The sequence below is a fragment of the Atractosteus spatula genome, chromosome 3 (genome assembly GCF_055471065.1).
Source record: "Atractosteus spatula isolate fAtrSpa1 chromosome 3, fAtrSpa1.hap1, whole genome shotgun sequence".
Lineage (NCBI taxonomy): Eukaryota > Metazoa > Chordata > Actinopteri > Semionotiformes > Lepisosteidae > Atractosteus > Atractosteus spatula.
In genome coordinates this window covers 69998215-70009547 of record NC_142708.1, presented here as the reverse complement: position 1 = coordinate 70009547, position 11333 = coordinate 69998215, and the positions used below count along the sequence as shown (strand labels likewise).

The window sequence follows — 11333 nt, the reverse complement described above, 5'->3', positions numbered from 1 at the left end:
GAGCCCCTCTTAGGGTGTACCTTGCGTGAAGGGAAGGGCTTCCGTTTTCAGACGCTGACCTTGCCTCCTGGGGTATGAAAGACGGACCCGCGGGTCCATGCATTCCGATAACCCGAAAAAGCCGCAAAACGTATTGGGCGTTTTCTCGTCGGAGCAATTGAATATTAACAGCCGCGCACTGTAGGTGTGGGGAGAAGGGGGTGGCTCTATCCCACCTAATAAACTCTGCGTAACTCTGCCCTTATCAGCTACAGACAAAGCGATAGACTAACTGGCAGCGCAATATACCCATACAGCTCACCTCGGTTTTCTCGGGTCAGCATAAATTCGCATCGCAAATCCGACAATAAATCATCGATAGCACAGTCCTCAAAACAAGTTATTAGGCTACTGTTTGTCCGCGCTAGGGGATTACCGCTCCAGAGGCGAGACGCGAAGCCTTCAGAGGGACGCAGAGAGAGGACGTCTACCGCTACGGAGAAGAGCCGAGGGGTTCGGGAGATCCACGCCGCAGCCATGAATGACATAGCGGAAATGGTGGCCTTTGTCCTGGGGTTCCTGGGCTGGGTGATGGCCGGCGTGGCGGTGCCCAACCGCTACTGGAAGGAGTCCACTCTGGAGGGCAGCGTGATCACCACCACCACCATCTACGAGAACCTGTGGATCTCCTGCGCGTCCGACGCCTCCGGGATCCACAACTGCCGAGAGTTCCCGTCCCTGCTCGCCCTTTCCGGTGTTACTTTCGCTCCTCTTCCTCTTCATACCGGATTCCGGCTCGGTTTTTGCGCTGGCATGTCACAGAAACCCCCATCGCGATAACCCGCCGCATTCCCAGCAGGCTGAGGGGTGTGCAGACGGGCTGTCCGGCGGTCGGTCCACGCCGTGAGAAACGTCTAGGCTGGTCGTTGTGTCGGGAAAAGACGGCTCCCATCCCGCTCAAAGAGTCTGAAGAGCGCTTGTTCGTCTGTAAAAAAAGAGAAACAACGATCGTGCTGTACAGATCTTCCCTTGACGCAGCTCTGTACGGCGCGAACAGGTCTCGCGCGGCGGCGTTAAAGAAATGTCTAATTAAAACGAAAAGCAATTTAAAATGATGAGAGGAGATTTGTTGTAGGTGAGCTTAGAGACTGCCCTTGTAACTTATAGCGCTAATGCAACCTGTATTAACTGGAATATGGAGTTCAGCCACCAGCGTATATATAATATACTCAGAATATATACTGAGAGGCGCTTAAACCAGTAGAATGCCTGTAGGCATCTTAAATAGATTCTGTATATTTGTTAAAGATCTGGCACTTGGCGCGGCTGGCCCGTGTTGAAAAGCGCTCTTTTATCCAGTTTGGGCAGTTCTCAACCAAGGCACTGGTTGGGCACCTCGCTGTGCGCCCGCTGCCAGTCTGGCGGACGGCGAGAACTGGTTTAAAAACAAGCGCCGTGCCAGAATTCAGATCATCCACTCGGGGCCCTGTTCTGTGGAAATAATTAGGATTTGCAAAAGCTGCAATTCCACAGCTAAGAAACTGTGCCCGTAGGGATTAAAACGGGGTACAAAAATCATAGTATTTTCGGTGTAATAATAATACAGTTTTACTAGTAGCAGACAATGTACAAAACGTCTTTACGCAGAATAAGATGTGTATAACATTACGCCAGCCTTCTCTGTAGACCTTGTAAATGAAAAGAGCAAATGCGGGATTAGCGGGACTGGTAAATAGCGCGTTAAGTACAAAACTAAAGTGTGCAAATTTCCCTTAACCTCAGCGCACACGCCCGTCTTGCAGGTGCAAAAGAGAAAATTGTCGTTATCAGCTGTACAATCGGTGGTTTTAAAAATCTATGCTACTATAATCTATCTATAAAATCTGGACTGTAAAATCTGTGCAAGATGATTTGGTGTTTTCCCACCGTTCTTATTGCGTAAAAAGAAAATATGATTGATTTTTTTGTCATTGGGGTTTCCCTCAATTACCTGGGCCGGCTCTCCTTTCCGTACAGTAGGTGCTCAGAACTAGCTGTAATGCCTTTTCATTAAAATTAAAAACGCCTTCCATATTCGGTTTCTCCGTTTGTGGCCATAATAAAGAAGCTTTAGGGTGTTACGATTAGAAAAATTACTTGCACCAGTAAACAGTGCTCCATCTTTAACAGCGCTATGTGTTCAATATTCGATTAAAACGCCTGCTCCCACGCCGAAGGCTGGATGATTTGAAGAGGCGGAAAGTGGGAATTTACTCCTATTCTGATATGTGTGTGGTCTGTGCTGTCCTGAGGCGACACATACTTGTTGCAATTAAAGCCGCGACGTCACCGTACGGAAACCCAATCTGTTCATCCCTAAATTCTCAGCCCAAATTTCTGTGCACCGCTCGGTCTGGTCTTCCTTCTCCACAGACCTCTCAGTTGTCTGTATACGAAAGGTCAGAACGAGGGGCGCCGCAAGCGACGGTCAAGCGACACTCAAAATCCACTTCTCCACTTTTTAAACAATTCAAGTATTTTTTTTTTAATAAGATAAAATAATTGGGCTACATCAAAGTTAAAACGTACACAAAAGGAAACTCGGGGAAATAAAATGGAGCCAATTAAACAAGTTCTGAAGAAAATCCAACAGTCACGGAACCGAGAAAACGCGTGTACGTGTGCGGAACCACAGTGATCTGTGGCCCGATCTCGCCAGAGCTCGGAGGCTGAACAGGGTCAGTACTGGGATGGGGTACTTCCCGGGAAAGACAGGCCGTTACTGTAAGTGGAGCCGGTGGATCAGAACCACTAGACCCGGCATGGTGACCCGGGACACTGTAGATGTTGTCCTTCGGTTGGGAAGTTCAAACGAGGTCCTGACTACGTGGTCATTGAACATGGCACCCAGGGAATGAACAGGGATATCCTGGATAAATTCCGTTCTAAGTTCATTCTTTATTCAAATGGCGAAGCAGTTTTTCACCTCTCCAGAGGTGTGCCGGGCGTCACAGAGTAATAATAATTGCTTACACTTTTATAGCGCTTTCCTGGACACTCCACTCAAAGCGCTTTACAGGTAATGGGGATCCCCTCCACCACCACCGGTGTGCAGCTCCACCTGGATGATGCGACGGCACCAGCACTCTCACCACACACTCGCTATAGGTGGGGAGGAGAAAAGAGTGACGAATCCAGTTCACCGATGGGGATTATTAAGTCATGACTGGTACAAGCCAATGGGAAATATGGCCAGGACGCCGGGGTACAATCCTACTCTTTTTGAGAAACATACTGGAATTTTTAATGACCACAGAGAGGAAGGACGTCGGTTTTACGTGTCATCCGAAGAACGGATCTTTTTTACAGTATAGTGTCCCCCACACTGTTCTGGGGCATTAGGACCCACATGGACCGCAGGGTGAGCGATCCCTGCTGGCCCCACTAACACCTCTTCCAGCAGCAACCTTACTGTTTCCCAGGAGTCTCCCATCCAGGTACTGACCAGGCTCACACCTGCTGAGCTTCAAGGGGGGGGCTGCCAGCTGAAAGCTGCAGGGTGACAGAGCTGGAGGCAAATCGTGCCCCCTCCGAATTGCGCCGAGCTTTGGGATGCAAAACAAACTGTAGGCAAGAAATTCTTCCTGAAAACGGATATATCGTTTATGTGTAGTTCTTAAAAATGTAGGGAATCGTTATTAAAAATTGAGTTTCTAAAAGCGCTGTTCAGTAACAGGTTAGATGTTTCGCTTTTAATACACAATATGAAGACCTCGGATATTGTTCTGCTAATGCGAATGTTGTTGGGGTTGTTTTTTTTTTGTCGCGTTGCTGTCAGAGCAGCCTGAAATTCTGACGGGTGCGGTGTTCGACATCCTCAGAGGTTTTTGCTGTTAAATTTAGACTTTACTGAACAAAACATTGTCCGGATTGTGATACCGCACTTATTTTTAGAAACGCGTCTTCGCCAGCTTTGCGCTGGTTGCGGACGTTGCGAAACGACCTAATAATGCCATAATAATTCCCATTAATGGCGAACTGCCCGGCTAATTGGCATCGTGAGAAAAGGTGGCATCCGCCAGCTGGAGATCGGCGCTACGCCAAGCGCCAGGCATTTCGGCAAATTCCAGTACTCGCGCTGTACGGAGAGTATTACAGGATCAATTACAGAGATGAGTACGCCCAGGCCCGTGTGGGCTTGTATTACTATCACAGGCCGCTGTTGAGCCAGAAACAAGTGTAAACGACAGTTCTGTATCAAATAGTATCAAGCTACAAACCTGCCTTTGAATTCCAACATTTTTAATACTCTCTGAGTCCCAATAATAAAAAAAAAGAAACAGGTCAAGACCGACGCTAGATTTGTTAAAGGAAAATGGTTGCAGGGCTGTTTCGAGTTGAAGCACATGTATTACGTTCATCTGACAGGGAAGAGGAGAAAACAACACGAAGTAACTGTTAATTTCCCACCGGAAAGACGAGGGGATCACCAATCAGTTACTGCAGTTTCCGAATTTCGGCGAGAGAAACGATCAGCGGAAAGCGGACACGAATAACGCATCGCTTCATTTGCGGGGTTGATTTGTTTAAAGCGATATTTGTTACAAATAATCGGTTACAGAGGTTAAAAGTGGTCACAAAATACACCAGAACTATGAAAACCTCAGCTGTAAGGCACAGATAAAGAATTGTACTTGTCCTCGACTGTCTTGGTTAGGGGTGCGTGTTGGCGGTTTTCTGAAGTACCCGACGCGTTTAGAAATGTGTTCTTGGTGTTTTGGTTTTTTTCTTCTCTTCTCTGCCAGATGACCGCAATACTCGTGCTTCAGCTCAAACCATTATTCTTAAAAAAAAAAACAACCAGCGACGATAATAGCCTGTTTCTGGGACTGAGACGGTATTAAGAATATTGGAATATAAAGTGAGGTTTTTGTAGTTTGATTCAATTTGATACAAAAACGTCATTTATGTTTTTCTGTTCCGGTTTTCCCCACACTGGCCCGCGATGATGCACCCGATGTGTTGGGTGGGGTGGCCGATTTGAGGGGTGCAGGTGGATTGAGGTGCCGAGCTGTGTCGACCTCGTGTCATCCCGTACCATGAGCCTGAGCGCGTAATAACACAACAGATTGTTATCCGAGAAACATTTGATAAGAAGATCATCAAAAAGGATGTATTTGTATTTTATGAATTTATGAGTAAAGCCGCGTTTGAAAATCGTGAAGGATTTCCCTTCGGGACTCCCGGTGTATGAAAACATTCGCGATATTTTATGTTTTTGTCCTTTGAACAATAAGATTCGGAAATCTTTTAAGGCAACAGAGCTGTAAAAATATCCCAGATAGTTGGGGTTTCTTAAGGTAATATTGTTCCAGTCCGCGCACTCTTTAGCATGTTCTACGAATGCTGATTGGCTGGTTTGGATGTTTTATAGGTGAATACGCAGAAAACCATTCTGAGAACCAATAAATGCCTGTCTTACGGGTGTGGGCGATTTTATTACCCGGGACGAATGCGGTTTATCGTTTAACTAGTTCGCCGAACGGCTCAGGGCACAGGGCGACTGCGCAGCGCGAATCCCCCTCGCGTCTCCCGAAGAGGCTCATTATGACGCACGAACGTCACGTGGAAGCAGGAAATCGCCAGGAGCAGGCATCCGCCCCCTTCATGACGTCACCCCCTTCATGACGTCATCCCCTTCTCTCAGAAGCGCCTGTTCGCCTGGGGGTTCACCATCCTGGAACCCAGGAAATAACACACCCGCTAGTCCGGTAGTGTGAGCCGGTTGCGTTCTAGTTCAGGTCGACAACGGAACCCTTAATGTGCCAATTACTGCTCGGTAATGCTGAAAGGTAAAGAAAACGAAAAGGTGTGGTTCATTTTTGCTCTTGAATTGTTTTCTGCTCTGGGAAGACCCGAAATGTGGCAGCGGGTTTTAATCTCCCTGCTTTGAAGAAACATTCCAAGTAAGGGTTTATATCAGGTGTGATGTGTGGTGACCCATACAGTGGCTGATTGGAGAGGCAAGTCACTGAGATTCCCTGTGGGGGCCTGAGGGGCTAACAGGTATCTGGATGGAAAGAGGATTCAAAATTCTAGACTTGAGGGGTAAATAGTGTTTGCTGCTGAGATACTGATGTGCTCTGTCATCTGTATATATCCATCTGTTACCCATTCATTCATGGCCTCACTCACCCGATCGGTCTCTTCCACTCGCTGTCGGGTCACTCACTCGCTCCTTCGTTCCCCAGGGTACCTCCAGGTGTCCCGAGCCCTGATGGTCACGTCCATCGTGCTGGGCTTCTGTGGCATCTTGGTCTCCATGCTGGGGCTGCAGTGCACCAAAGTGGGCGGAGACAACTACACCCTGAAGGGCCGACTGGCTGGTCTGGGAGGACTCCTCTTCCTGCTGCAAGGTGAGGGTGGAAGACTGTCCCCGGGCAGTGTTCTTAACAGCCCTGTGTCTGTCCCCAGGCAGTGTTCATAACAGCCCTGTGTCTGTCTGCGGGCAGTGATAATAACAGCCCTGTGTCTGTCTGCGGGCAGTGATAATAACAGCCCTGTGTCTGTCCCCGGGCAGTGTTAATAACAGCCCTGTGTCTGTCTGCAGGCAGTGATAATAACAGCCCTGTGTCTGTCCCCAGGTCTCTGCACCATGATCTCTGTATCCTGGTACGCCTTCAACATCACGCAGGAGTTCTTTGACCCATTTTATCTCGGGACAAAGTGAGTCTCAGCACCACGCTGCTGTTTCAACCACACGCACCACACACACCACACACACAGACTGCTATTGCGCCTTTCTGTGTTCTTGTTTTTCTACCGAAATAATGGGGAAAAAAAACAATTGTGGTTTCATGTTTTGTTTCTATGACATTAAATATTGTAAACATGAAACTAAACCGAGAACCGCAAACTGTCAGCTTTATTATTTTTTGCTAAAGAAATAACAGGAATCATTGTTTTCTGTAAGACATTATTTGTATATGTCACAGATAGGTGACCCTAAATATAATATATATAATAATATATATAATATATAAATATAACATGCATTCACAGACCAGACCAGACAGTTATCACCTATAATATCCCATTTTATTACAGTATTTTGATCTTCCCATCACATACACGTAACTTCATAACACAGCCATTCCTTTGCCAGCACTCCCAATGCACAGAGCACAGGACCTGACTCACTCACAGAGCAGCCCCAGAACCCCAGTTACCAGAGCCCCATGCCCCACACAAACACGAGTGGGCCGGCGGTGCTGTTCTCTGGCACCCCGGCATGTCTCCCTCCACCACAGCGAAGAGACGGGGAAGAGCCAGACATCCCCGTCTGGACTGGAGTCCTGAGCAGCGTGCCCCAGGTCTTGCCCCCTCTACCCTGTTTGTGTCGGAGTTTAGTTGGGGGCGGAGGGGAGAGGAAGACGATGCTGGGGTCTTCATCCCCTGCTCCCTGGCCCTGGTGCCCGAGTCAGGTCCTCCCGAGTCCGTCTGCTCCAGTCCTCCTTTCCTCCAGCAGTCCTCTGTTTGCTTTTTGAAGCCCCACCCCTCCGCCCCCCCAACAGGGGCTCCTGCCTCTGCCCCTGGGGGGTGAGGCGTCCCTGCGAGGCTCTGAGTGTGGGGCAAGCTGGCGGCCCAGGGCTCGTCCAGGAAACAGCTGTTCACTGACGGCCACGTGTACGATGCCTTGTGCAATCGCCCCCCTCCTTTTGATCAAAGGACAAATCACTCTGCTTAGCAACCACGTCTCCTCTGAGCGGTGGGGTAGTGGCATGGCCTGTGTGCTTAGGGCCTTTGACCAAGAGAGGAAGCTCGGAGGATAAGGCATGAAACTCCATCAACACAAGGGGTGTCCAGCCCATCAGTACAACTGAACACCAACACATCCTTGGCGCTTGACACAACCCCATTCTTTTCACTCTGTGGCATATATTTATTTTACAAATGCAAATACACATCTTTTTCTGTAATTATTTTTTTTCTCCCGATCAAATACTGTTGAAGCTGTAGCTGTGTCGTGTCTTACTGGAGAAGGGAAGATTGCCTGTATGGTCTGTATTTTTAACAGATCAGTGGTGTGAAAATAAAACATCCTGCAGTATGGCAAGACTGTTTTAGGATGAGATGTTAATGCTTTCTAGCCGTTTCTCTCTAATGTCGGTTCATTAACTCTGTGGAATTTTGAATAGATTCAGTACTGCCCTCTGCTGGTGGAATTGTGGAACTGGTAAATTCAGTGGATGCGGAAGTAATTATGTATTTAATTTCTTTATGCAACGAAGATAATAGAACTATCAAGGGGTTATACAGTACATACAAACACTGCAATATTCCAATACAAAACTACTTTTTTATTTAGATTTTGTTGTTCTGTTGAATGTAACAAAACACAAATTATCTAGAACCTTATCAACATTACAAAGATTATGTTAGAGGTTGCATTATATAATAAACTTATATATTGTAAGATTTATGTAGACCAGGTTTGCAACCGTATTTTTAGATATGTTTTAAACAATTGGAGCACCACTTGATTGAATTTGTAAATTCTTTGTCACACAAAATTTTTACGCACTCTACATTTATGTATATAACATAAATGACATTTAATATGATACAGACGTCTTTATTTTTATTCAGAACACCAAGAACAATGTCTTTAAAAGTTAAATTTATACAAATATTACTATTATTTAACCAAGAACAGACAGAGTGACAGAAAGCTGTTGAATGATGATATAAAAAATGTTTAGCTGTTCCAATGGCTCACAAAAAATACAAGTGTTACAATGAAAGTAAAATATTTTTCTCAGGAATTTGCATGCTGTAAAATGATTTTAAAATGAATGTCTTTAGTTTTGGGTGGGGTGTGAAGAGTTATATATTGAGTTCTTGCAGTAATGAGACTCACCATCAAAATTTACTTTCCACCTGAAGAGGGCATCGGCCTAATATTCCTAATGTACTTACTGGGACATTTCTTTTCCCAAATATTGTAAGTTCCTTATCTGACCTCTGGTCATAATGGACTTATGTTACCATAAGATACAGACGTGTTCACCAGGGCCAAAAATGCAATTGGAATAGTATCTACAGTTTAAGGTCTTTAATTTATTTTCAGGTTACATTCAATATCATATTTTTGATTTGCAAAATCATGATATTAATAAAAATTCTCCATTAGCCTCTAATAGATGTACAACTGACCAAATACCCTTATTTAACCAGAATTAATAAAATATGTTCTTTTTTAAGTAATACATCCCTGTTATTTGGGATTTTTGCCATAGGTTGACAGAAAACACTCTGTAAAGTTCCAAGGTGAAAACAAAATTCGACACATCCTCTTAAATTAGTTATAAAAATAACACAGAAAATAACTGACTGCATCAGTATTCACCCCCTTTTCCTATGACACACCTCGATAGGCTCCGCTGCACCCAAATGTCATAAATCGTCAGATCATTTCTCGAATGGAGTTCACTTGCCTGCAACTAGGGTGTTTCAGTACAGCTCCCAACCAAAACCGCATCGTGGAGACGTAACAGTATCACGAGGGTGAAGTTATGGTTATACAACAGTTTCCAATACAGCAAAACCTCCTGATGAGAAGCAGGAGTGTGTAGTTGGAACCCGTGCTCAGGTTCTTGCTGCAGTGAGGTCTGCCTGTGCTTCCAGGTATGAGCTCGGGCAGGGCCTGTACATCGGCTGGGGCTCTGCTGTTCTGGCCATCGGTGGAGGAGTCTGCCTGCTCTGTGCCTGCAGACAGGAGTCTGAGGGGAAGGTGTAAGTTCATTTTTCATTCAGAACTGCATGAGCTCCGAAGGCGCCTCAGCTGGCTGCTCTGCTTCTGTAACAGGATGCTGGAGAAGAGTCCTTTTGGTTTTCTTACATCTGTCTCTCTGTGCATTACTGCTAGTGCTCTCTCTTCCTGTTTCCTTGATTTATTATCTTCAAGGGCTGTCTTTCTCCGTGATTCACATTTTCTGTCCTTCTCTCCAGCAGCGGATACACCTACCAGCCCTCCAAAGGCTCGCAGAGAGCCCACCTCAACCAATACGACCACAACTCTTACGTGTGAGAACAGGAGTCCGGCCCGCATTGGAGGAACCCCTGGCCTCTGTCCGGACACTAGTCACAGCCCGACAGAGGCGTTAAATACCTTCTTAGTTTCCTGCGCGTTTCATTACTGAGGCCACGGCTGTGGAGAAGAATGAAAAATACAACCAGACAGATAAAAATGACTAGACTGTGAGAGTGGGGTCGCCTTCTGCTTGTTTTAAGAACATGCAGTATGCAAGAGAAGCTACAGATGAAAGGACAGTATTCATACCATCACAGTCATCCTTGTGCCTTCTGAGTGCAGATCCCCAATAACTATTTTCTGCCATCACCCCATCACACACATACCCCCTCCAGTGACTCAGCTGTTCCGAACCCTCACTGGGGACGCTGACAGCTTTACTGGACTGCTTACTTATCCTGCAAGCCTCTCTGGGTGAAGAAGTGCCTCCCACTCTCAGCTTTCTCTTTTAAATAAAACTCACATGGATGCTCCTCAGCTCTGGGGCTCTGTGGTGAGTTTGTAGAAAAAGTCTGGGCTGGTTGATTTTGATCTTTTTAGAATTATTGAAGAAAAACAAATCGGCTGAGAGCCCATCCAAATTTTTGCTTCAGCACTATTTTCTGGCTTCGACACAGATTGATTCCACTTTGCAGGTGTTGTGGCGGAACCTGTTGCACGATTCTCTCACAGCAAGCTCTAAGAGTGACCCCCTTTCTCCCAGTTTTTGTGCAACACTTCTTGTCTGTACGTCTGGCCAGAGAGCTCTTTCTGGAATGCGTCTGTGTGGCATTTCGGTGGACTAGTCACTCGGTTCTGAACACAAACACACCACAGATCTGTAGAGAAGAAAAATCAAAGATCTTTCAAGACACAGCCAGACGGGATTTGTGGATCAGTTTTATTTCCTGTTAACGATCTGAAAAGCACGGGGAGTCTTATGGTCTCCTCTGTCTCGCAGCTCTTCTTATGTTCTTGCATTGTGGTGAAATTCCCTGTCAGTCAGTTTTTTTTTCAACCAGTGCACAAATGTCAGTCAGGGACTCTTTTATTTCTTTTTAAAAAAATATATATTTTAGAGAACAAAACAAAACCATTTTACATATAAACCACCATTATTCAGCCTTGCATCGCAGGCATAAAAAAAACCTGTTTGTTCCCCTAGTATTTTACAATTATATAACTTTGTAAAAAAACCATATACATTCCAAAGAAGGAAGATGTATACATTTATGAATATGAAAAGGGAGGAGACTATATAAATGTACCATATTAAATTTCAGTTATTTTGTATCTCAACAAA

The 11333-nt window shown here is 45.7% G+C and overlaps 1 protein-coding gene across 3 annotated transcripts; it reads left to right on the top strand.

Annotated features, from left to right (window-relative positions):
• Positions 1 to 397: 397 nt before the first annotated feature.
• Positions 398 to 10861, top strand: LOC148838537 (claudin-15-like). Of its 3 annotated transcripts, none has more exons than XM_088911368.1 (5): positions 398 to 733; positions 6210 to 6374; positions 6603 to 6684; positions 9646 to 9753; positions 9973 to 10861. In XM_088911368.1, exons 1-5 carry the CDS (start codon positions 517 to 519, stop codon positions 10046 to 10048), a joined length of 648 nt encoding a protein of 215 aa, XP_088767494.1. In that variant the 5' UTR covers positions 398 to 516; the 3' UTR covers positions 10049 to 10861. The 3 variants fall into 3 exon arrangements, with proteins under 3 accessions (XP_088767494.1, XP_088767493.1, XP_088767495.1); XM_088911367.1 differs by having other exon boundaries at positions 9970 to 10861; XM_088911369.1 differs by lacking the exon at positions 9646 to 9753 and having other exon boundaries at positions 9970 to 10861.
• Positions 10862 to 11333: the final 472 nt, after the last annotated feature.